This window comes from Acinonyx jubatus, chromosome B4 (genome assembly GCF_027475565.1).
Source record: "Acinonyx jubatus isolate Ajub_Pintada_27869175 chromosome B4, VMU_Ajub_asm_v1.0, whole genome shotgun sequence".
Classification (NCBI taxonomy): Eukaryota; Metazoa; Chordata; class Mammalia; order Carnivora; family Felidae; genus Acinonyx; species Acinonyx jubatus.
In genome coordinates this window covers 77,338,599-77,365,228 of record NC_069387.1, presented here as the reverse complement: position 1 = coordinate 77,365,228, position 26,630 = coordinate 77,338,599, and the positions used below count along the sequence as shown (strand labels likewise).

The following is a 26,630-nucleotide window of genomic DNA, read 5'->3' as shown; positions in this document are numbered from 1 at the left end:
CCTCTTGAGAGCCCCAAGCACCAGAGGTAGCTCCCTCCCCACCACACACCATGGCTAGCAGTACAGAAGCTGGTGGAGGTGATCCTGTGCTGGCTGAGACATCCAGGCTTTGGGTCCCCAACAGACTGACCAGCAGGCCAGGCTCAACTGGAATATTCCTGGACTCCTAAGAGTTCCAGGTCTCAATGTGGCAGTACAGAGAGACCCCTCCTACTCCTCCCCTCCCCAGCCTGCCCTTCTCTTCTGACCCTTGGCTCCGTCCTCAATGCAAGGACCTCACACAAACCGTGGCTTACAACTGCAGACAGCCTGGAAGGGCACCCACCAGCAAGGCAGTCTGTGCTCCAGAAGATGGACCTCCAGAAGAAGAGGACCATACAAGCGTGGGTGTGGGCTGGGGGCAGTGGGTGGGGGATTCTGGGGGTTCAGTTGCCTGAAAGAAGAGTGTGGCTCCAGATAAGCTTGTCCCAGTGACCCTAGAGTCTTCTTGCTCTGGAAGCGTGGAAGGGACCAAAGCAGGGCCTACTGAAGAAGGGTCCAAGGCAGGGCTCCCCTTCGCCTAGGGTCAGGGTGCTTCTGGACACAGGAACTACATTTGGGACACCAACTGGGGCAGACTTAGGCGCCTACGCCAAGCCGTGGGTGTCAAAGGACAGGAAGGCGAAGCAAAGGGGCGGCACCTGGCCTGTCAAGGAGATGGGAAAGAGGCAGAGAGAGAAACTTTGGAGGTAGGAACAATGATAATGGCTATTGTCTGTGGAGGGCTCCCTGGGTACCAGACTATGAACTAGCTTCTTTAAGGGTATTTCCTTATTAAATCCTCATCAACAGCTTTACTAGCACCTTCATTTTATAGAAATAAAAAACTCAGGGCCAGAGAGACTATGAAACTCACTTGGGTCACAAATCAGAAGTGGCCCCCGCATTCTCTCCTACTTGGATGGAGCACTTGTGCTGGAGAGGAGGCAGAGGAAATCTCACTGACCCCTCTTGGTTTTGCTCCAGGGGTTGGCTCTGCCTTCAAGGGGCAGTTCAGAGACGCTGGTATTGGGAGAGGTGTTCCAGAGAAGCTGGGGACTCTGTATGGAGCCAATGATATGGGTGTGGGAGGGCGAAGGGTGAGGCTGGAGCCAGCACTGGGAACTGGCAGTACTGCCAGATATGTTCAAGGCCATGCACAGGCCCAGATGTCCACATGGTCAAGGTTGTCTTTGGGGTGTAGCCGGTGTGGCCATGATCATAAGCCTGGTGTGCTGGGGAGGGGGCAAATGCCTCCAGAGGAGAAGCTTCTCAGGAATTTCTCCTGGGTCCTGCCTGAGATTAGTGACAGTGGTTCTCAGCATCTCTAGGAAGGTGCTACCTATCATAGGGGCAGAGTGTGATCAGGTGCCTAAGCCACCGCTCTCTTCCCCAGAATACACCTGGGCTGAATCGGCCACAGCCCCAGTTGTTTTGACTGCCTGGCCAGAGGCTGCTGCTTGCTGTACTCACCATCCTTCCCTGTAAGGACTGTAATTTGGCTTTCTAAGTGCTCATTTGTGGTTTCTAGACACCCGATGGTATAATTACAGAAATGGCCTTGCCACCTCCCTGACTCTGGATCAGGTGTACCTGTTGGTCCAGGTTTGCAGCTGGACGTTCTGAAGACATAAATCAGCCCCTTGCCCCAGCCCTGTCCTAAGTGCCATGGAGGGGTCTCCTCACTTCATGGGAGAAGAGACTTGAGAGCAGTGAGCAAGGTCTCAGTCTCGTGGTGGAGAATGAAGGCAGGGAGCCAGAAAAGAGAGGGAAGGGGCTATTCCTGTTTTGGACAACCCGGAAGTTGGAAACCAGAGGCACGTTAGGAAGCTAGTCTGGGGCAGAGGCTTGAGGAAGGGGATGAGATGAGCAGGAGGGACCCTGGAGCATAGCTCCCTCCCTGCAAACATGTGAAAGGCTGCTTCCCAAAACAGAGAGGCCAGCCCTGTTGGTGCACAAAATTGTTCCAGCCTTTGTCATAGCCTGTTTTATAGTACTGACATTATTTCGATGTGTATTAGAAAAGATGTCATTCAACAGTGAAAAAGTCACCTTATAAAATAAATATATTAGGTAAACTTGCAAGCTAATCTAAAGAAAAAATATTACAGAGAGTAACAGTCTAGGTCGTTTGTAGATATGAGCAAAATCCTGGCATAACACTTGAATGGCTGCAGTTGGGGAAATACTTAAGGAGTCATATTCATTTTAGAGAGGGGCAAACAGGTACTGGCTGGAGAGGCCTGCAATCCCAGCATAGGTCTGGGTTGGCTGCCAGGGCTGAGCCAGCTCCCGAGGGCTATGAGAAGTGCACCATCGGGCAAGCTGCAGCAGTGTAGACAGCTTGGGATGGCACCACATTTTTCTCCTTGGGAGTCAGTGTCTTCTGAATCAGAGAAGGGGTAGCAACTCAGAAACGTCCCCAAATATGGAAAAATTTGCCAGAGGAAAAGAGAAATTTGAGCTTCTTCTGTGTCACTCCATAGAGCAGAACCACAGCCAAGAAGCATATGTTGGGGGGAGGCGATTTCAACTCGCAGTGAGGAAAGGCTTTCTTCTAATGGAAACTGTCTGAACATGGACCCCAGGGCAGAGGAGAGTGGTCCTCTCACTGGTCTCCAGTAGGGCTGGGGAAGGGCACGCCCTCTGGCTCCTCCCAGCAAGTACAGTGTGACCCTTCAATGAGGCAAGGTGAGAGAGATGAGACTGCCATGTTCTCAGAGGAAGCTGTGGAGAGGGTCTCCTAGGGGACTCGTGGCCCGTGTTCCCAAGGCCCAGCTGCGTGCCTGAGGGGAGATGCTCCACAGGCCAGGTGAGGCCAACTCTGGTTGTTGGGAATGAATGAGAGCAAGGAGAGTGAGGCTCTGTGGAACCTGACAGAGGTGCTCCTTCCCTCAGCCCTTAGGAGATGTTAGGATGGAGACCCTGCCTCAGACATCTGGGGATTCTGGTCTACGGAAAACAGCCACAGCCTAGAGTGGAGTGTGTAAGCATAAAGAATATGGCCACCCTGCTGTCCAGCCTGAGGTCCAGGTTGGATCCCTACACCAGACTGAGGCAGGTAATTGATGGTGCTGGAGGCCTTTGGAGGTGTCTGCCCAACTGACTCACGAGGTGGGGCCCAGTTTGGCAATCTGAACCCCATGTTTGGGTGGTAGGACACTCATGCTGCATGGGTTTCCTCAGGGAGAAAACCCAAGACATCACTTACTCTGTTCCTTCTACTTCCATCCGAAGCTGTCCCCCATCAGTGGGAGAGCTGTGAGCCAGCCACACTCGTTTCCCTGGAGGAATGTGGAGAGCACACAGGCTGTGGGAATCCTCGAGAGGGTGCAAGGTGATGGGGAGGGCAGAATTCCTAAAGAGCCAGAGCTATTTTCAGGTGAAGGACAGTCTGTAGCTTGCACTCCCAGCTGAGGTCATTATGAGATAAACCTATTAGGCATGCCCCATTCTCAAGGAGTAGAATCTTCATCCAAATCCTAATACAAAGGGTACTCTCTGTTTTCTGCCAACTAAGAAGACTATGGGGCTTTGGGAAGATTGACAGAGCCCATTCTGTTTGGGGAATGTCCCTCTGGGGACTGTCTGGGAAAGAGTGGGGCCATTTTCCCTGCCTCCCTCATAAGGAACTGGACCATTGGTAAATGTCAGCATTTGTCCAGCAGGCCAAGGTCCTCAGGGAGGACATCAGTTGTGATGTCACATTCCAGGACAGATACATTCTTCACCAACTGTCAGAGACTCTTGCCTATGAATTCCCACCTTGCCTTTGTTGGCCACACCAGTGTGACGACCTACAGATGGTGGCAGTTGATGGGGCAAGAACCCAAGGTGAACAAAAGCTGCAATGGGTGAAGTCAGGTGACCAGGAAATGAGGCCGCTGAGCTGCCAAGACCAAAGACCAATCCCCTCAAAACAACCTGGCAAAGTGGAGTGCTCTTTACCAAGCAACCTTGCCCCCCCCCCCCACACTGCCCGCTGCTTCCCTTCCTCTGCCCTACCAGAGGCCAGGCTCCAGGATGGAGCAGACATGAACTTCATGGTTCACACTCATCAAATAGTAACCAAAGGATGGGTCTAATTCAGCCCAGGTTCTTCCTACCCTCAGCCAATGAGTGAGAACCTGCAACTGTCAAGAACCAGCACTGCTCCTGCTATACCTTGGGGCAAGGAAATGTGGAGGGATCGGGAGGGAAAGTCAGTACTGAGGAAGATAGACACAGGGACCCATCCAGAGTGAACTCTTCACTTGAGAGCAGTGGACAAAATCCCCGAATGCATACAAACCCTGGAGCAGAAAAAAACATGTATTTGGCAGAGGAACCACAGTGGATGCTGAATGTAGCCTGTTCACTGTTGCTCCGTGGACATTGTTCCTGGTGGCACAACACATGGAGAGGACAAAGACATGAGACCTAAGGTGGTCTTCTCTTCCATGGACCCTTTTGGAGGTGGGCTGTGAGGAGCAGAACCCGGAAAGCAGGAGGGATAGGCAGGACGAGGTGGAGGAGGCAGGACAAGGTGGAGGAGAGGGTTACCTGGGTGTGGTGTGGAGGACAAAGAGTAGGTTCCTTGGCCAAAGCTAATCTGGATATAGACAGTGTATTTGTTTCCTGTTGTTGTTGTTGTAACAAATTATCAGAAACTCATTGGTGGAAATAACACAAACTTATTATCTCACAGTTCTGGAGGTTAGAGTTGGAAAGGGGTATCGCTGGGCTAAAATCAAGGTGTGGGCAGGGCTGCATTTCTTCTGGAAGCTCTAGGGGAGAATTCACTTCCTTGCAATTTGCAGCTTTTGGAGGCCAGCTACCTTCCTTGGCTCACGGGTTCTGTTCTCTCTTCTTCACAGATGACAACAGTGGTCAGGCTCTTCTTGCCTGACATCACTCAGACCTCCCCTCTGCCTCCTTCCTCCACATTTAGGGACCCTTGGGATTGTGTTGGGCCCACCTAGATAATGTAGGGTAATTTCCCAATTTTAAGGGCAGCTGATTAACAGCCTTAATTTTTTTCTGCAGCTTTAATTTAATTTAATTTTCCTTTGCCATGTAGCATAACCTGAGCCCACCACAGATGGTAGTAGGGATGATGAGGTAGGGGGATCAGAGGAATAAGGAGGTGAGAATAAAGTCATTAGAAAGCTTCTGTGTGTTCTTGAGCAAAGGAAGGCAACGCTTTACCAAGTGACTGGGGATAACTTGATTCTCAGGGTTAATAATGTGAGATCATTTTCCAGATTCAGAACAATGGAGCCATGTTATGTCTGAGGTCTTGCAGACCATAACACGTTATTGTTCTCTGTGGAAGGCAGCGTGCCAACCTGCAGGAGGCCGTGGCTGGTGCCAGAGTGAGGGGCCCCAGCCCTCGGGGATGCCCAGGTCAGCTGGAAGCTGGGGGCTGCCCGAGAGGCTGGATAGGTCATGACATTTTGGCAGTGAAGCGTCGATTGCCACCGAGTGTCTCCTTAGCCCTGAATGGTGAGGCTGCCCTTTCCAAGGAGATCTGGAGAGTAAGGAGGTCGATGGGTGGGACAAGCCCTTAGGGCAGACTCAAACCGGTTGGGTTCCTGGGCTGCTGAGGAGAGAAGTAGGGCATGGTGGGGGAGGAGGGGTCATCGTGAATGGAGCTTTTGTTCATTCCTTGGCACGTACACTGTCTGGGAAGGCTGATGGATAAGTGGAGAACACTCAGGCCTCATAGACACAAAGAATCAGGGAGTCCCACCTTGTGGGGGCATCACGGTGTTGATGGCCCTAGTGATGCTTCGAGAATTTCTGCATGAGCAGGGCTTGGGGCTTAAAGACTGTGATCTGATTGGAAAGAGGTAATGGCACAGCAGACTGGTCTCAGAGCTGGTGTGCAGAGAAGCACGCTGTTTTCATTTAGGTGGTATGTTTATTTGAGGAGGCTTTGGTGTGTGGGCTGCTGATGGAGATCACGGAGGTGTTTGGCTCCTCAGGTGCTTGGCTTGTGTGCTGGTTGAGAACATGGGCTCTAGGAACAGCCAGACTGGGGATCCAATCTCAGGTTTGACACTTACTAGCAGTATGACCTTAGACAAGACACAATTAGTTTCTGAGGTTCAGAAAATGGGGATGATAATAGCCTTATTACCCATGGTAACGCAAGTAGTAAATAAAACAATACGCGTTCAATCTTTTCTTTTTTCAATATATGAAATTTATTGTCAAATTGGTTTCCATACAACACCCAGTGCTCATCCCAAAAGGTGCCCTCCTCAATACCCATCACCCACCCTCCCCTCCCTCCCACCCCCATCAACCCTCAGTTTGTTCTCAGTTTTTAACAGTCTCTTATGCTTTGGCTCTCTCCCACTCTAACCTCTTTTTTTTTTTTTCCTTCCCCTCCCCCATGGGTTTCTGTTAAGTTTCTCAGGATCCACATAAGAGTGAAAACGTATGGTATCTGTCTTTCTCTGCATGGCTTATTTCACTTAGCATCACACTCTCCAGTTCCATCCACGTTGCTACGAAGGGCCATATTTCGTTCTTTCTCATTGCCCTGTAGTACTCCATTGAATGCACGTTCAATCTTAGCACAAGTTCAGGCACACCGTGAGACTCTGAGAGCTATTTATTTCAAAGAAGAGCTGGACCCAAATTGGGTCAAATCAGACCCAATGTCACCAAAAGAAATGAGGCCACATATCCGAGTGAGATGGGGTTCATCTCTTTTCTGAGTGGGGTGGTCCCATTGAAGGAGCTGGTCTACTCCCTATGAGTCCACTTGGTAGCCCAGCCCATCCCAAAGACTCAAAAATGCCAAATAACCCTCAGGCTGGGTCGTCCCCTCTTATCCGCTCCTCTCTGTGGCCTCTGCTCATCCAGAGCAAAGTTCTGGGGGGCCCTGTCTTGGTATCCTGGTGTAGGGAGCTTCAAGGGTGGGAAAGATGAGCAATAGAAGGAAAAGCTGAAGGCCGAACAAAGACACTGGGCCACACATGCAGCATTGGATAAGTGGTTTTCAGACACAACTCAGCCATCTGGGATAGGCTGCTGCAGAGATTTCTGGGCCTTTGCCCCGTGTCTGGTGCCAGGGACATAGGGAGAGGAGTGATAGTAGGTAATCCCTGAGATTCACCTCCCCAGGGACATGGCGTAGGATGACCCCAATCCACTGCAGTCTTGCCCCAGAGTCCCAGCTGCTTCACCCCAGGTTCTGGCAGTCCAGAGAGGGGAGGGGTATCCCCAAGGATCCACCCTTCTATCCCTAGTCAAGGTTAGAGTCTCCTCTCCCCCAAGGCTGCTGCAGGATACTGACACATGCTGACTCCTGAATGGCATCTAAGGCCCTCTGTGTTTGCTGCCCTCACAGGCTGGCCGGAGACCAGAGCCGCTGCCGAAGTCCTCCTCAGGTCAAGTCGGGGTCATGAGCCAACAACCTGAATGTCCATAATGGTGAAGACAAGGGCTTTTGGAATCATACCTGCCTGGGTTCTTATCTAGGCTCTGTCACTTACCAGCTACTTAACCTCTCTGGGCCTCAATTTCCTCATTTGTAAAATGAGGACAATAATAGGCCCACCTAATGAGGGTGTAAGGATTAAATGAGTTACTATATCCAGAACTGTGCCTGGCCTTCAGCCAGTGCTATATAAGTGTGCCTGTTGTTACTGTCTTCTACCACACCACAAAACGTATCCTGGGCACTGACTCAGCCCATGTTCTGGGTTGTTTTGGGATCATGGAAAGTCCAATTTCAGAGAGGCATCCAGCTTGCCATTGTCAGACACCCATTTGGAACAGACTGCCTGAGAGGCCTCTGGGTCTTTGCCTCGTGTTTTGGGCCAGAGAAACCGAGACAGAGTCTGAGACAGAGACAGAGAGACAGAGACAAAGATAGAGGCAGCACTCAGTGTAACAGCCCCTCTTAGCATGAAAGCCGGGCCCTGGGGTAGGGGTGTGAATGGATCCACCTGACTGGACAGCAGAGTTGAGGCTGAATGGCCACAGGAACCCAGAGACTGGGTGGGATGAGGGACAAAGGAGCCCTTGGCAACTCCTCCAGAGGGTATGGATTTGAGGAGACAGCCAGCTGAGGGCATGATGTGGTTTAGACACAGGCCAACGCTTACATGTGATCCTCAGTCCTTCTATTGGTGGGAAGAGGGATGGGAGAGGGGCAGGAAGAAAGAGGTTTCCATCAATTGCTCCTCTCCCCATCTGGCACCAGCACCCACAGCCTGGAGGGACCAAGCCTGTAACAGGCAGACACCTTGGCTAAAAGGGCCTTGGCACTGACTTTGGCTCACAGGCTAGTCTCCCTTCAGCCCTTGACGACCACCCACTGTCCCCAGGCGATGATGTAGGTCACCGTCCTCAGCCTGGCAAGGAGATTGGGGAGACCCAGCCCTGTCCTCAGACCCTGTGTCTCTCCCACGGGCCTGTCCTCTTCACTGCTGCACCCCCACGGTGGCAGCCCAGTGCATGGTCCCCCACAACTGCTCAAAGCACTTGTGGTGAATGAAGAAATGAGTAAATGGTTGGTACAAGTGTTTTCCCAGTTGCCTGGGACACTGTGTCTCTCTTGGAAAAACCTAACCTCTTTTCATGAGCCCTCGACAATGACTGTCGGTCCCAGCGGGCGGTGAGCAAGGCCCACAGTTTGTGTGCCTATGGGGTGTGAAGAAGACAGGATCTGTGAACATGCAGAGGGTATGGCTGGGCTGGGCAGGAATCGGTGTGCCTCCAGGAATGTCCCAACACCCAGTGTTTCCTGAGATGGCCCTGGGTTTTCTTCTCCCTCTTCCCCAACCTCATTGTCTGGGCCCACTCACTCCATATGATTATAGCTAGCTAGGTCACAGCTGGGAGCGGCGGTGGGGGGGTGGGGGTGGCAAATGGAAGCCAGACTCTGTCCCCATGCCTTGCCCTAGGGCAGGACGAGGAGGCAGTGTACCAGGCAGAACCTCCAGAGGACAGCTCCTGCCTCTGTCTCCGCCTTCCCTCCCCTCCTGGCAGCTGTGTGTGTGTGTGTAGGGGGGCGGGGGGCGGTGTAGGAAAGAGCAGGGAGAAAAGGGACAGGGCAGGTTAGGGATACAAAGAGTCTCCTTGCAGTCTCGGACCCGGTCAGGAGAGAAGCCTGCTATCAGCGAGTCGTGTCCCTGCCTCTCCTCCATAGAGAAGCTACTGAGGTTTTCCAGAGTACCAGGCACACTCACACCCACGTGTAAGGACCAAAGCAAATGCCAAGAAAGTGGTGAAAGCCCTTCTTTGCTTCTTCACCATTTCAGATGTACAGATGCCAAGTTCGTAGGACAGTGCCTTGCATGTGGGAAAGCCTACAGAAGTGTTTATTTAAAAAAATAAAAAATAAAACCACCCTCCATGAGAAAGCAAAGCACAGAGCGTTTTGCTGTATATCCTTTTTAAGTCCCTCTGACTAATTAAAGTATTTGTTGATTTCCAGCCCAGAGTTTCAATCAACCCAGGGGGATTTTCAAAGGCTTTGGTATGCCATTGGCAAAACACCCTTCAAATGAGCAAAGAGCATTCCCCAGGCTTGCAGGGGCCTGTCGGAGGGCAGCTCGGAGCTCAGTCCCACAGGCGCCCATTGCCTGCTCCCCAGGGCCCCCTGCATGTCTGCCCCACCCTTCCTGCCAACCCCAGCCAGCTCGCAATCACAACTCCAGCTCATGCAGTCCCCTTCCTACTGCCTGTGCAGACCCTGCTTTCTCCCAGCATCGAGGGGGGACCTGCAGTGCAAGGCTGGGCCCGGATGTCCAGGGTCCCAGTAGTTCCAGGGCTGCCTGAGGACCAAAACGTGGCCCACCGTGGGCGCACAGGCTTCTCCACCCATGCTGCAGCTCACAATTTGTGTGAAACCCTTGCACAGGAAGAGTCAACCCCAAGGGCCCACTCGTTACCATGACCCAAATAACAGCAACAGGGCCCTCCCTCCAAAACCCACCTGAGCCAAGATGGAGCGCTTGCTTGTGGACATTCACATCCCTACCCAGGTCTGTTTGCAGATGTGGGGGGTGACAGTCCCTGAGAGGTGGGGTGGCCCTTTGCAGCAGCATGAGGAAGTGCGGGTACACGTGGCCACAGGAGGGAGGGGTGGGGTGTTGGGCTCCCCAGTCCTCTATGGCCCTGCAATCCTGAGAATCCAGCTGAGATCAAAGCTGGGACCCACAGTTGGGGTGCAGGCAGGATTCCGCTGACTTTGGGTGGAGGCAGGAAAATTCTTCCCTCAGTTCCTCCCTGAGGCAGGGCTTTGTGAGGAGGTGCTGGGGCTGGCACGAAGTCCCCATCCCGCCGGATCTGGTTCTGCGCTCCCAGACGGGGCTGCCAAACACTGCCCAGTGAATAGGGTGATTCATGCCCCAACTATGGCTCCCCACTTTTTGTGCTGAACAGGCATGGGATAGAAAGTCTGCAAAAGCAAAGGCAAGAAGGACACTGCAACTTTCTCTTTCTCCCAGAGGGGGACGTGGAGGCTGAGGCAGGGCACAGGGGCTGCTAGGGAGCTCAGGTGCTCTCAGGGCTGGGGTGGTGGGACAGGAATGGAGCAAAGTCCATGGGATGAAGAGTCATGAGCTCTGTCCTCAGAGGCTGAAGGGGACAAGAGACCACCTTCTGAACATGGACCTGGGGATAGATGCAGGTGGACAGGACTCTGGGACTTGGCACGGGGCAAGGGAGAGCCTCACACAAAGATCTGGGGAAGGAGTGGAAGGGGGAGATGCCTTACGCCTGTCAGTTCCATTCAAAAACTGTTTGCTGAGCACCTCCAGTGTGTAAGCCTGGGCAGATCGTGTGGTGGCAAGGTGAAGGTGAGCCAGGCGTGTTCCCTAACCCTGGGGAGTGTCCAGCTTGGGGAGACCTCGAGGGTGTGTGCAAACCATCTTCTGTGCCGTGTATGTTCTACTCCTCACGTCTCTTCCACATTGCGGTGGGGCTCCACGGATGGGGTCCTGGGCTGGAATCGTGGGATTTAGCCTAGTCCTTGCCCGTGGACACCTGGACTTATGCTTCTCCCTGCCCGCTCTGTGGGGCACGTCCTGTTTAGGAAATGCTGCCCAGATGTGACGTCCCCTCACACCTCCGTGATGGAGGCTAGTGCGTCCTGCCTTCCTCTGCAGGGAGGCCAACAGGGCCATCCACTGCGGCGCATTTAGCCCTGTGCTCGTCGTCTGCTGATGGGAAAAGCTAAGAGACGTGTGCTGCCAATACTTGGTAACTCGCTCTGTGGGTGCCCAACAGAGAAGCTCGGTGAGCTCCGCGTAATCCCTCTCTTCCTGCCACGGTGAAATGCTAGTCGGCCTGGGACTCTCCCACACGGAGCTGCTGCTGGTGCCTGGCTCCCCCCTTATTTATAGCTTTCCGGGTCTGGCACAGCAGGAGGGGTTGCCTACCTGCTTAGGGGAGGGCTCCCACAAAGCTTGGACCGAAAAGTGCTGCTTCCCCCACCCTCCCCCACCCCAAGTCAGGCACCCAAACTCTCCCTGCCACAGTTACTCGCCACCCACACACCCTTGGTCCCTGGCACTGAATCCGAGGTTGGCACACTCTAGAGATTCTCAGACTGGCCCAAATGCATTCCTGTTCCACCGAGGCCTTCTTTTTCCTCAGCAAAGCCCAGAGGAGGAGGGATGGGGAGAAGAGAATGCTCCAGTGTCTCAGAAGGGGTGGGGCTGCCCTGAGGGCAGCGGACACTGTACCCAGAACCTGTGCGGGGCGGGGGGAGGGGGGGCGGGGGGTGGAGGGGGGTGGTGCATACCCTGATGGTGATCTCCCCAGACACCCGCTGTCCGCTTGGGCCTGATCTATCAGCTGCTGGGAGTAGTCCCCCAGTAGGTCTCCGGGTCCCCAAGACATTCACGTCCGTTCCCCAAGAGGCAACAAAGTGTGAAATTGGCGAGCTCAGTAAAATTAATCTCTGAGAGTCTCAGGAATTCTCCAGGCAGGGGAGGCAACCCAAACCTCATTGCCCAAGACCTGTGAGGCGAGCTCTGGCCATCGGTCTGTCTGTCTGGATTTACCTGTCCACTGCTTGCTCATCACAGCCCTCTGGTGAACGAGCACATCTTAGCTGATTCCCAGCAGCTCAGAGTCATTTTCCCACAGCTCCGGCTTCCCTGTAGCGAACTGCAGGCCTGACTAGAGATTCCTGAGCCTGGGCTGGGTCCTCCTTCCTTTACTCCCGCGAATGTAGCCCCTCAGCCCTGAGGCTCTCAGTCCATCCCCGACTTCCAGCCCCAGCCCAGGGGTGCCCCCCACCCTGCCCCAGCTCTTAATCACCCAGTGCTGTGCTGACTCAGAGTCCTGCTTCTGTTTGGAGGAGGCCGAGAGGTGATCCCACTCAGGTCTGCGGCCAAAGGAGGGGTGTGGTTTAAGACAGACACTTGCTAAGCCTAAGCAGACCCCCTCTCCTCCATGCGGTGCCACAGCCCCCCTAGACAAGCACAGCAGAGGGGGCTTGCAGGGGTCCTGTCTAAAGTGACTGTGGCAGACAGCTATGCCTGCCCCCCCTCCCAAATCTGCTCCGCCTGGCCTATCTGGCAGGACAATCCATAGTCGTGGGATTCCATTTTCTGTTCCCCTGGCCCTCAAGGAAACTTTGGGCTGGCGCTTAGAGAAACCACAGTAGTCCCCGCTGCTTGCAACGGGGTGGTTCGCCGTTATAACAGGCCGACAGATTCTCAACATGTTCCTGATGAGATTAGAAGCTCCTGCAGGTATGTGTTTGTGGCAGCCTTCAGCCTGTATCAACAGATACGATGACTCATTTCTTCCCTAGTGGAATAACTGAGGGCTTGCTGGAACACACCTGGGGGGCTGAGGGGAGGGGGACGGGCAGAGCAGCTCCCTCTGAAGAGAGACGTGACTGCCAGGCTGAGTCTAGGGACCTCTTGTGAGGGATTGCATGGGCCCCTTGGGTTTGCTAAGCCCTCATGGGGTCCTGCCCAGGCCGAAGAGCAAGGGGAAAGGTCAAAGCCACAGAAAATCTCGAATCAGGAGGAGCTATGGAGCGACAGGCCTGCCCCTGCAGGCGCAAAGAGGTCTAGACCAGGGGCTGAGGACACCCTACATTCTCTGTTTCTGGAGCCTGGGGCTTGGGGAGCCTTTCTGGTGCAGACGTTGCCAGAGAACCTGCCCAGTGGGCTCTGGGATGCTAACTTGGCCTCCCCCAAGAAAGCAAATCGTGCGGCAAAGGACAGAAGTCTATTTTCCCCTCCAGCACGTGGCTGAGCTCTGAGGCCACAGACGCCCTTCCAAGTGCCCAAATCCCTGCAGCAACCTCCTGCCTAAAAGAGTAAAAAAAGCACTTCCCTGCCAGTGGGGACTCACTTTCCTCCAGTTCGTGAACTGTGTACACCGGGCTGAGATGGTTGACAGTATCCCTGGTCCTGTAAGGACCCCTTAGGATAGCGGCCAAATGCCCCCCTACTTTCTGGTGCCCTTCTTGGTGCTCACCGCCCCGGGCCCCCACGGCGAAGAGAGACTGGCTGGCAGCATCGCCAGCTTTCTGCCAAGACATCAGCGCTGCAAGGCAAGGTTATTCCTAACTGAGCACAGCCTGCCAGGAAGCAAGCGTTTGCACCCCACACCACTGTGCAGGTGTGACGGTGAGCTCACAGCTGCCCCCCAGGCATGCCCAGCCCACTTCATCTTTCACAGCTCGACAGTTCTCCCGCCCAACCCAGTCCTAGAGGATAAAAAGGGGGGATTGAAGTTCCTGGGTAACAGAGCCGCCTTCTGCGTCCTGCTGAGCTCTGTTCTCGTCAGCACTTCCCGACCCCTAGTGCCCGGTACTCTTGCTCCGCCAGGAACAAGCCGTCATGTCTCGCCAGTCGAGTGTATCCTTCCGGAGTGGGGGCGGCCGTAGCTTTAGCGCTGCCTCTGCCATTACCCCGTCTGTCTCCCGCACCAGTTTCACCTCCGTGTCCCGGTCCGGGGGTGGCGGTGGCGGCTTCGGCAGGGTCAGCCTAGGGGGTGCCTGCGGAGCAGGTGGCTATGGCAGCCGGAGCCTCTACAACCTGGGAGGCTCCAAGAGGATCTCCATCAGCACTAGTGGTGGCAGCTTCAGGAACCGATTTGGTGCAGGTGCTGGAGGCGGCTATGGCTTCGGAGGTGGAGCCGGGAGTGGATTTGGTTTTGGCGGTGGAGCCGGTGGCGGCTTTGGGCTCGGTGGCGGCGCTGGCTTTGGAGGTGGCTTTGGTGGCCCTGGCTTCCCTGTGTGCCCCCCCGGAGGCATCCAAGAGGTCACCGTCAACCAGAGTCTCCTGACTCCCCTCAACCTGCAAATCGACCCCACCATCCAGCGGGTGAGGACTGAGGAGCGGGAGCAGATCAAGACCCTCAACAACAAGTTCGCCTCCTTCATCGACAAGGTGAGCCGGGGTCCTTTTTGAAAAAAACAACATGAGTGTGTATATAAATGCCAAAGAAAGGGGGAAGAAGGGAGGTTTTCTGACTTTGTGCAAATACCTGCGTAGGTGTCTGTTATGGTTTTTTCTGTGTGCTGGACTTGTGGCCCATTTTCTTAGACTGGCAGCATAGAAGAGCGGGTCTTATTGCTTCTATTTCTTCCTCTTCAGAGATTACCCCGAAAGGGCTCCTTGATTCCTGCGGGACAGAGAGATGAATTCTATGCCTCACGTAACAGGGCTGATTGAATAGAAAAGTAGATGAGTTCATCGGGCAGTAATCTGAGTAGCTTCACAGCCACCACTGCACCAGGCCATGCACCACCCAGCTGTGCCCGCGGTGCAGGCTGTGTGTCCTGTCTCCCACAGAACAGTGAGGTTGGGCACCTCACTCTGGACCTCCCCTCCTGGGGCCCAGGGCCAGGCATGGCGGCGCATGGTGAGGTTGGGGGGGAGGCCAGCATGAAATGGGAGGAAAACTGGTGAATTGACCATCGAGACACGAAATTCAAGTTTCTCCACCTTCACACTCTGCCTTTTCCAGGTGCGGTTCCTGGAACAACAGAACAAGGTCCTCGACACCAAGTGGACTCTGCTCCAGGAGCAGGGCACCAAGACCGTGAGGCAGAACCTGGAGCCCTTGTTTGAGCAGTACATCAACAACCTCAGGAGACAGCTGGACAGCATCCTGGGGGAGAGGGGCCGCCTGGACTCAGAGCTGAGGAACATGCAGGACCTGGTGGAGGACTTCAAGAACAAGTGGGTTATGGGGAGCAGAGATGGGGCGGGTGGTATCTTCTTGGCACCAGATGCATTTCATAACCGGACTGCCTGCCACTTATGCTTTTCCCACGGGCTAGATGTGTATACCTTTCCATGGACACCTGAAGTACTAGGGAAAAAATCCAGCCCATGTTTAGAAAGTACCAGGCCCAAGTTCAGTCCATTGGTAAGGCACTTAGCCACCAGCCAAAGCAGCAAGCCCAGTGCCCTTGGTACCACCTGGCGAAATAAACATCATGTAATCCTTGCTCTTTGGGGCTTTTCTCCCCAGGACACTGGAAGGATACAACATGGGCTTTCTGATGGGTGGCCCCCAAAGCGGGAACTGAGGACATAACCCAACATAAGTGGCTCAAATAATTTCTTTAGTCCTTGTGAACAAGCAGCTGGGTTGGTAGTTTTTGGTTTGTTTTTTCACAAGGCCATGAAAGCTGAAAAAAAAAAAAGCAGTAAGGAAATTGACTAGAGGTGGAGTTGGGGAGAAACAGCACAGCTTCTTTCCAGGAATATTCCTGATACCACTGAATTGTAGCGATAATATGAAGATTATCTGGTAGGCAGTTACAGAAAAACCGATATCCTTATGGGTGAGGACCTTGCCCAGGGGTTCAGACTACCAGTGCTCCCCCACTCTCTGCCCTCATGATGCGAGAAGACCCTTCCTAGAGGGAAGGAAGACTCACAGTTGTCTTCATGCAGTAAAGACCCCAGGCCTTACCTGTCCCTCATCTCCTGATCAGCACTTCCCATCCTTTTTACCTCCAGGTATGAAGATGAAATCAACAAGCGTACCACTGCTGAGAATGAGTTTGTGATGCTGAAGAAGGTGCGTGGGTAGAAGACAGCCTATAGCCTATGGCTATGCTGTCTTATGGTGTCATTCATTTATGTCAGGGTAAAAATCGGGTGTGGTGCCAACCATCCCTGTTTCTCTAGGACGTGGATGCTGCCTACATGAATAAGGTGGAGCTAGAGGCCAAGGTCGATGCCCTAATGGACGAGATCAACTTCATGAAGATGTTCTTTGAGGCGGTAAGAAATGCCCCCTATTTGGGACCCAGAGACATGGCCACTGGGACATCACCAAGAATTAGGGGCTCCAGGATTGACCTCAGTGATTCCTAGGCTGTGGACACATCTCTGTCTCTCCTTCCCCCTTGGTACTACTCACACTTTGTTACTTATGAAGCCAACACTTTAAAAAAAGAAAGTCAAATTTAAAGCAAAAGACCTCTTCCACAGTCATTTTGCAGAGTGAGGTTTGGAGTGAGTTATTAGAGGTACAAGTATTCTTTTTCTGGCCACCTCCCCTTGCAGGAGTGCCACCCCCTCTCTGTTTTCTCCCAGCATGCAGACCACACAGCTAGATTCTTTTAAAATAAAGTATGACCCAAGAAGATGTGAGCCTGAGAAGTTACATGATGCGGGTTTATTGGAGGTTCAGAGTTGTTAAAGTTTTTTTTTTTTTAAGTAGATGGAGTAATGATTTGGATTGTTTATTAACTTACCTAAATTTTTGATGTAGGTGTTTTATTTCTTTTCTCAAGCTGACATACCACAATGAATGGAAGATTTGAATGGAACTGATATTAATGCTGACTTCAAATCTCCCCACAGGAGCTGTCCCAGATGCAGACGCATGTCTCAGACACTTCCGTGGTCCTGTCCATGGACAACAACCGGAACCTGGACCTGGACAGCATCATCTCTGAGGTCAAAGCCCAATATGAGGAGATTGCTAACCGCAGTCGGACAGAAGCTGAGTCCTGGTACCAGACCAAGGTGGGTGCTGTGGTGAATACATCCTGAGTGAGGGGATGGACACATGTCTAGGATTCCAGGTCATTGACAAAATGCTAAGGGTGGGGCTTCTGAAACCTGCTGAGGCCTCTTTGGATGACTTATGGGAACAATTATGCATGTATTTTCCATATAAATTCAAGAACCTTAAGGAGAATCTCATTCTGAATCCCACACCTGTGTCTCTATGAAAGCAAAGGCGCTAAAGGGAAAATGATCTAAGACCAGGTGCACCTGGACAAAGCTGAAACTAGCACCAGGCCCCCAGACAACCACACTACTTGCCACCTTGGTAGCTCCTACCTGTGAGCTTTGGGAAAGTGTTTCCGCCCTCATACGATTGAGATCTTTCCTCTTTTCTGGGGCATCAGTATGAAGAGCTGCAGCAGACAGCAGGCCGGCATGGGGATGATCTCCGCAACACCAAGCAAGAGATCTCTGAGATGAACCGGATGATCCAGAGGCTGAGAGCTGAGATTGACAATGTCAAGAAGCAGGTAGGGAGAGGTTGGGAGACCTCTGTTTGGTTTTGTTTTACTTTTTATAAACACACACACACACACACACACACACGCACACAGAGCTGGGACAAGTACCAACATTTCAATGTTCTACAATCCACAATGACCAGGACAAATGTACTGGCTTCTCCCTGGAATCTCAGAATGAGATACCTCAGGCCTAGCTCAGCTACTAAAGAGTCCCCACTCTCTTCTTTCCCTCCGTAGTGTGCCAATTTGCAGAATGCCATTGCTGATGCTGAGCAACGCGGGGAGCTGGCCCTCAAGGATGCCAAGCACAAGCTGGCCGAGCTGGAGGATGCCCTGCAAAAGGCCAAGCAGGACATGGCCCGGCTGCTCAGGGAGTACCAGGAGCTCATGAACACCAAGCTGGCCCTGGATGTGGAGATTGCCACCTACAGGAAGCTGCTGGAGGGCGAGGAGTGCAGGTGGGCAACATAATGACTCACTTCACAAGCTCAGGATGGCCTCACATTTGATAATATGAAGCTTCTCCTCCACTACGGGGTGTAAATCACACAACCAAGTGACCACTATCTTGTGATGATAATTATTCTTCACTAATCCAGTTTCAATCTGACACCAAGGCATACAGCTGACCTATACAATGTTTCTGACCCTGTTCCCAGCATCAGATTCCTCTCTTTCAAACAGCTAAGCAACTCAACAAATATCTTCCTCGTTCTTCAAGTATCTTTTCTTCAGGAAGCGTTTCATGATTACTCCAGCTGACTTGAATTCATTTGCATTTGGATTCTCAAACTACCCCGTTTTCTGCAATCTTCTGACACTATCCACTGTGTCCTTCCTGTTAGAAGTATTTCTGTCCATGCCAAGTCCCCTCAGAGAATGTCAGTTCCTACCAGGCCAAAACTGCTTCATATATATTCGTATTTCCCACAGCCTCTTACTCATAGTTTCTGTATAATGGGTGGAGGAGAATGTGAATTACAATCTTCCTCCCATAACCTGTTTTTAGGTCAACACCTCTTCATTGGAAGTCACTCTAGAGGGCTATCTCTTTCTCTGATTTAAGCAGCTTTTGGGCATGCAGTCTCCTTGTTTGTAAAAAAAAGCTCTAAACATGACTATGGGAATTATCCACATGGACTACTACTGTCTTTTGGGGAGTTTTAAACTCTGACTTTAATTTTTCTCCTTTTAGACTGAGTGGAGAAGGAGTTGGACCAGTCAACATCTGTAAGTAAAGTTGAACAGACATTAACAATGATGATAACGTGGGGTATTTTGCACCAAGCCAAAATCTTACTATTTCTAGATACTAGTAACTCCCATCCCAATATATGATGTATTTAATACACTTAGTGGGAAGCAGGTGGTAGAGGGGAAAGAAAACAGACTGAGACATGAACCAACATGGCGCATGTCTTGTTTCTTAAAGGGTATGGCCCTATATCCTACACATCTTGTAACCTTTCCCTGTTGTTGTCCTTACCTGCTGAAGACTTAGCACCATCCCTTGCCTTCTATGCTCACCAACTGTCTGTTAGGGACTTAACTAAACAGATTAGTTCTGGGCCTTCATTTGCTACTTTGTGAAAGGGGCCAGGTACAGTCCTAACATTAGCAGTATCAAATAATTTGGACGTGTAGGATCAATCAAGCCAGCTGGTCTTACCAAGTTCTCTCCCCTTTCTCTGCAGCTGTCATCACAAACAGCGTGTCCTCTGCCTACGGAGGCGGCAGTGGCTTTGGCAGTGGCCTTGGTGGAGGTCTTGGCGGTGGTCTTGGCGGTGGTCTTGGCGGTGGTCTTGGTGGTGGTCTTGGCGGTGGTCTTGGAGGAGGTGGCGGTGGGAGCTACTACTCCAGCAGCAGTGGAGGCGTTGGCCTCGGTGGTGGGCTCAGTGTGGGGGGCTCTGGCTTCAGTGCAGGCAGTGGCCGAAGCCTGGGGGTGGGCTTTGGCAGTGGTGGGGGCAGCAGCTCCAGTGTCAAGTTTGTCTCCACCACCTCTTCTTCCCGGAAGAGCTTCAAGAGCTAAGAGCCTGCCGCAAGTCACTGCCTCTCAAGTGCAGCCACCAGACCTGTGGTGACCGCCTCTTCCAGGTGGTTGCCAAGCCAAAATTTTTCTTTTTCTGGAGCGTAGTCTAGAGCAAGCATATTGCAGAACTGCATTCTTTGGTTTCTGGAAGGGTCCACTCCCCAGTCTCTAGTCTCCCATGTCATGATTCTATGTTCTGCTTCAAATCCGCCTCTAGGTCTCTATAGCATGGTCCTCGATGTGAGAAGAATCCAAAGTTTTCTGGTATCTAAATCTCTCAGAACAGGGTCCCCATCCTAAGCCCAAATTTTGTTCTTGTTCTGACTACCTCCAGAGTGTGTTCAAATAAAAAATGCTTTTATAATATAAGCTGTCGTGCAGAATTGTTTTTTCAAGGCTTACAACCAGCTTAGAGACCCCATGAGGGGCAGTCTGTCCAGATGTGATTGGCTCCTCTGATGATTCATGGGGAGAATGGAATGACCTTGAAGGCAAAGTGGCCATCATGAGTGGTCCAGAGACTGCAAGAGGCAGAAGAGGAGGTTGCTAAAGCCTCTAAAATGAAGGAGTCTCTGAAGGGCATAAATGGTAATGTCCATTGTATTGCAATTTGGACAGATTTTAGAGCCTTTTGTTGGGAGGGGCCTGATTCAGGGTGGGCTGATTTGTAAGTAATAGCAGAAATGGGCTTAAGTGAGATTTGTAAATAAGGAATATGTTGCCTTCAGAACTCAAAAAAGCCTAAAAGTCATTAGGCCTGTTCTAGTATTGTAGGTGCTAAAAGGGTCAATAGCTATTTCTTGACAGTGTCCATGTGGCCTTTGTATTACCAGATAATTTGAAGTATTTAACTGAGATGGCAGGAACTTGCATATGTGTGGAGCAGTGGCCCATCCTCTTTTTTTTTGTGAGCTGCTTCGTATTTGCATGTCCTGAATGCATGTGTCCAGTGATCTTTTCAGAGGAGGATTCATCAGTGTAATATCATACTTGTGCTCCTAGAGAAAGTCACATACATTTAAGATCTTGCCTGCAAAGATTGTGTGCAATGCAGGGTTAAGGAGGCATTCCCTGAGCATCTGAGTTAAAGATGTGTTGTCCCCCTTCAGGGGTGAAGGCAAACTATGAATGAAAGGCTGTGGGAATGGGTATTGAACAGAATATTGTTGGCCAAATCCATGAAAGCAAAGTCTTTACCAGTTGCTGATTGGATAGAGTCAGCAATTTCATTAATATTAGTAGGGGGCCTTAATGGGTGTGGCCATGACATTAAGGTTGTGGTAATCCACTATGGGGTAACTTTATTCTTTCCAACTTTAAAACCAAGCCAAATTGGATTTTTGAATGGAGAACCAGTAAGAATAATCCCTCTTCTCTAAACAGATCCCATATAATGGTTTTCACTCTTTGAAGGACTTGTTCTAATTTACATTGGAGCATAGAGGGGAAGGTCTATGGAGCCCCATTTTGTCAAGCCAATGTGTAAGTGTCAAGGGCTTAATTTAATTTTAGTTTGTTTGAATGTGCATGACCACTGTGAGATGTTTTAGGGGGCTATAGATGAAATTTAGGCAAGTCAGTAGCTCTGATTAATTAACGTGAGGCATGCCTATCTGTTCTCTATTTTGGGTTCAATAACTCTTCCATGATTACAGGGGTACCTTGTTTAAATTTAGTGAGATCTGAGGCATAAGTGTAATTTGACTTCCAGTATGGATTAAGGTCATGAAGATTTGCCAATTGGTGTATTTCAGATGTTAAAGCCAATTTAGAAACTACATGATAGAGGCACAAAGCCAATCCATGCCCTTTTTAAAAATCTTTTTTGGGAATCCTCTTGCACTGTTGGTGGGAATGCAAATTGGTGCAGCCACTCTGGAAAACATAAAAACAGAAAAAATTAATCAAAAAATTAAAAATAGACCTACCCTATGACCCAGCAGTAGCACTGATAGGAATTTACCCAAGGGATACAGGAGTATTGATGCATAGGGGCACTTGTACCCCAATGTTTATAACAGCACTCTCAACAATAGCCAGATTATGGAAAGAGCCTAAATGTCCATCAACTGATGAATGGATAAAGAAATTGTGGTTTATATACACAATGGAGTACTACGTGGCAATGAGAAAGAATGAAATATGGCCTTTTGTAGCAATGTGGATGGAACTGGAGAGTGTGATGCTAAGTAAAATAAGCCATACAGAGAAAGACAGATACCATATGGTTTCACTCTTATGTGGATCCTGAGAAACTTAACAGAAACCCATGGGGGAGGGGAAGGAAAAAAAAAAAGAGGTTAGAGTGGGAGAGAGCCAAAGCATAAGAGACTGTTAAAAACTGAAAACAAACTGAGGGTTGATGGGGGGTGGGAGGGAGGGGAGGGTGGGTGATGGGTATTGAGAAGGGCACCTTTTGGGATGAGCACTGGGTGTTGTATGGAAACCAATTTGACAATAAATTTCATATATTGAAAAAAATAAAAAATTTTAAAAAATTAAAAAAATCTTTTTGATGCATAAATTCTCTTAGTAAGTTTTGAATTTCCAATGGCATCAGATTGTGTTTCAGTTCTTTGTTTCTTCCCTGTTTCCAGGTTTCTTTCTTACATTCCATTATTTCTTTCATCTTCTACTTCTTTTGCTTTTTCTTCTTCTTCTCTCCCTCCCTTCCTCCCTCCCTCCCTCCCTTCCTTCCTGCCTTCCTTCCTTCCTTCCCTCCCTCCCTCCTTTCCTCCTTCCTTTTCTTTCTCCCTCCCATTCTCTCTCTCTCTTTTTCTTCACTGTGCTTATTCGATGTACTTGGGGGAGAGGGATTTTTTCTCTACCTTCCTCATGTCTATAAATTTCTTCCTCCAGAGGGGATTCCCTCATGAAAATAGTTGAATCACAGTTATGTCACAGCTATAACATATGTGTGTACCCCTATATGGACCTAAGGATGAGGGCCTTTTTTGGCAAGAAGGGCATGGGAAGCAGCAACAGCAGCAAAGGCATTTTGCAGGGTCCTAGTAAACTATCTGCCTTTCAGAGTCTGGCCTCAGCATGCCATATAGTAACTGTTCTTTCTCCACATGGGTGATCACCTGATGGGACCATATATTGCACAGGTCCTTGATGGGACCATATATTGATCTTTCCCTTGAGCACTTCACAGAATGGAGACTAATACCTGCTTGAGACACACACTAATGATCACAGGGTAAGAGTCATTCCCTTAATGTTAGTGTCAGTCATTGTTTATGGGAGAATTGAGAACACAATTCAATATGAGACACACAGATAAGTCTGAGCTGAGTGCATGACCTAATGCCATTTTAAGGAGGTCATCCCCAGTCCCATACTCCTGTCTTTAAATGATGATTATTGAAACTTTTGCATAGGTCAGTTAGGTCTATAACAGATGCCTAGAACTCAGTAGATGTAACACAAAGCAATACAGCTCAAAGTGCAAGTTTGAAAACAGGCAGCAACACAACTCAAAGAACTACTCGATAAAATGCAATAGCTCAAACTGTATGGTTACAAGTAGATGGCAGAGCTATACTGCAAGACAAAGCAAGAAAAGAAGGACCTCAGTGGTAACAGTCATCATCTAGACATTTTGCTCACAGTACCAATTATTATAGCCACCCTACCGAGGCAGGATGGATCTCCACTCAAAATTTGATTCAACTATTGATACTGATGACAATACACATACACACCAGGATGGCATGAAAATATATTACTCACATAATAAGGCTTTCTGAGGGAGAGAAGGGAAGGCTTCCTAAACTGGCTCAAATATGGCTTGAAAGAGCAAGGAATGGAGATGGAGTAGGGTTTTTATGGTGGCTAGGCATTAGGCCAGGCTGAGGATTCCCACATATGGCTTGAAGTTTCCACTAGTCACAAAAAAGGGAGGGAACATCAAGACTTCTTTCTTATCAGTTTTCTCAGATGTGGGAAAAGGGAAAGAGGGATGTATAGGAGGCTTAGAAGCTGTCAAATGTCATTATAGTAAGGGTGGCTCAACATTAAAAAAACTCACCACAATTATATAATGTACAACATTAACATTAACAGAATAAAAAGAGAAATCAAATGGTCTCCTTTGCCCCATGAACATATACAAAACAGACAGCAAATATTATACTTAATACTGAATGATCAAAACTTTCTCATTGACACCAGGAAGGAGACAAGGATAGCTATGAGCACCACAATTATTCAACATTATACTGGTGATCATAGCCAGTGCAATAAGGCAAGACAAGGATATAAACATCTTAAATATTGGAGTGAAAAACAACAACAAAAACAACACTAACACCAACACTGCACTTATTCGCATATTACATAGTTATGTATGCAGAAAATCAAAAGATTCTTCAAGCTATTAGAATTAATGAGTGAATTTATCAAGGTTACCAGAAAATTAATATAAAATCAATTGTATTTCTATATATTAGCAAAAAACAATTAGAAAACAAAATTTAGAAGATCCCATTTTTAGTAGCATCAAAAATATCTGTTACATAAGAATAAAGATATGCAAAACTTATACACAGAAAACTACAAAACCTTATTGAAAATGACTAAAAACTAATAAAGCAAGGTATATACAGTATTCATGGACTGGAAAACTCATTATTGTAAATGTGTCAATTTACCCTAATTTAACTATGGATTCAAAATCAACAATAGTGAAATTATGGAAAGAGCACAAACGTCCATCAACTTATGAATGGATAAAGAAGATGTGATATATATATATATATATACATATATGTGTGTGTGTGTGTGTGTGTGTGTACACAAAGGAGTACTACTCAGCAATGAAAAAGAATGAAATCTTGCCATTTGCAAAAACATGGATAGAACTAGAGGGTATTATGCAAAGGGAAATAAGTCATTCAGAGAAAGACAGATATGACTTCACGCATATGTGGAATTTGAGAAACACAACAGATGAACAAATGGGAATGTAAAGGAAAATAAGATAAAAACAGAGAGGGAGGCAAACCATAAAAGACTCTTAAATACAGAGAACAAACTGAGGGTTTCTGGAAGGAAGGTGGGTAGAAGGATGGGTTAAATGGGTGATGGGCACTAAGGAGGGCACTTTTGGGGATGAGCACTGGGTTTCGTATGTAAGAGATGAATCACTGGGTTCTACTCCTGAAACCAAGACTACACTGTATGTTAACTAACTTGAATTTAAATAAAACAAACAAACAAAAAACAAAGCAATTTCAATCAAATTTCAGCTGGTATTTTGGGGAAATTGATAAACCTATTCTAAAATTTGTATGGAAATGAAAAAAATCTAAAATAGTAAAAAAAAAAAACTTGAAAAAGACAAAGTTCTTATAGTTCCAGATATTGAGACTTTTATAAAAATATACTAAATAAGAGTGTAGTGTTGTGAAAATGACTGAAAAATGGACCAGTGGAACAATATATGGAATCTAGAAACAAACCACATAGGGACTCACTTGATTTATGACAATGTTGCCATTGCAGTGCAATCAGGAAAGAGTGGTTTTGCACAACAAATAGTACAAAGTCAGTTGACTCTCCGTATGGCAAAAAAAATGTATCATGAGTCTTAATTCAGATCATAAACAAAACTCGATTTTAGCTGTATTATATTGTCCTATATGTGAAAGAGAAAATGATTGTTTATTTATTTATTTAAAATGTTTGTTTATTTATTTTGGGGGGGGGGAGAATGCAAGCAGGGAGAGGGGCAGAGAGAAAAGGAGATAAAGGGATAAATTCCCCAAGAAGATATTACAATCCTTAATGTGTATGTGCCCAACAACAGAGCATCAAAATACATGAAGCAAAAACTGATAAATGACACAGAGAAACAGATGACTCTACTATTGTAGTTGTTGACTTTAACAACCCTCTATTATTAATTGAGAGATCTAGTAGGCAGAAAATCAGTAAGGACATAATTGAACTCAATAGCACCATCAGTCATCTGGATATAATTGACATCTATCAAATACTTCATCCAACAGCAGCAGAATACACATTCTTCTCAAGCTTACATGAAACATTGGCAGGATAGAAAGAATAGAAATCATACAATCTATGCTTTCAAACCACAGTGGAAGTAAATCAGAAATGAATGACAGAAAAATAACTGAAAAATCCCCAATTATGAGAAAATTAAACAACGCACTTCTAAATAACACAAAAGTCAAAGAAGAAATATCAGGAGAAATTTTAAAAATAATTTGAACTAAGTGAAAATAAAAATACAACTTACCAAATTTGTGGGATGCTGCAAAAGCAGTGCATAGAAAGAAATCTATAGAACTGAATGCATATGTTAGAAAAGAAGAACCATCTAAAAATCAATAATCTAAGCTTCTACCTTTAGAAAGTAGAAAAAGAAGAGCAAATTAATTTCAAAGTAAGCAGAAGAAAATAAATAATAAAAACTATAGCAGAAATAAATGAAGTAAAAGCAACAAATTAATAGAAAAAAATCTCAATGAAACCAAAATCTCGTTCTTTGAAAAGTTCAATAAAATTAATATGCTCCAGCCAGCCTACCTAAGGAGAAAGAACAGAGAAAAGACACAAGTTACTAATATCAGAAATGAATGAGTGGCTATCACTATGGATCCCATGGACATTAAAAAGATAATAAAAGAATACTATGAACAACCCTATGTCCACAAATTTTATAACCCAGATGAAATGGACCAATTTCTTGAAAGACACAACCTGCCAAAATTCACATAAGAAGAAATAGACAATGTCAATAAGCGTCTACCTATTAAAGTAACTGAATCAACAATTCATAATCTTCCAAAATAAAGACATCAGGCCCAGATGGGTTCACTAGTGAATTCTATGAAACGTTTAAGGAAGAAATTATACCAATTCTCCACAGTGTCTTCCAGTAGAAAGAAGCAGAAAGAATACTTCCTAACTCATTCTATGAGGCCAGCATTGTCTTCATATCAAAACCAGACAAAGACATTACAAAATAGGAAAACTATAAATCAAAATCTCTCATAAACATGGATTCAAAAATCCTCAGAAAAATATTAACAAGTTGGATTATAACAAAAAGAATTATAGACCATAAGCAAGTGGGACTTA

General features: G+C 48.4%; 1 protein-coding gene across 1 annotated transcript; it reads left to right on the top strand.

Moving 5' to 3' along the window:
* Positions 1-13,724: 13,724 nt before the first annotated feature.
* On the top strand, positions 13,725-19,889 carry KRT5 (keratin 5). The gene is made up of 9 exons (XM_015084629.3): positions 13,725-14,381; positions 14,962-15,176; positions 15,966-16,026; positions 16,137-16,232; positions 16,818-16,982; positions 17,372-17,497; positions 17,729-17,949; positions 18,687-18,721; positions 19,186-19,889. Exons 1-9 carry the CDS (start codon positions 13,830-13,832, stop codon positions 19,518-19,520), a joined length of 1,806 nt encoding a protein of 601 aa, XP_014940115.1. The 5' UTR covers positions 13,725-13,829; the 3' UTR covers positions 19,521-19,889.
* The last annotated feature ends 6,741 nt before the right edge of the window (positions 19,890-26,630 follow it).

What these genes read in the sequence shown, in the direction of transcription:
- KRT5 (XM_015084629.3), top strand. Translation starts at nt 13,830, where the DNA reads ATGTCTCGCCAGTCGAGTGTATCCTTCCGGAGTGGGGGCGGCCGTAGC. An exon ending in AGTCCTGGTACCAGACCAAG is followed by an intron (nt 16,983 to 17,371) that starts GTGGGTGCTGTG and finishes CTGGGGCATCAG; the next exon opens with TATGAAGAGCTGCAGCAGAC. An exon ending in CTGGAGGGCGAGGAGTGCAG is followed by an intron (nt 17,950 to 18,686) that starts GTGGGCAACATA and finishes TTCTCCTTTTAG; the next exon opens with ACTGAGTGGAGAAGGAGTTG.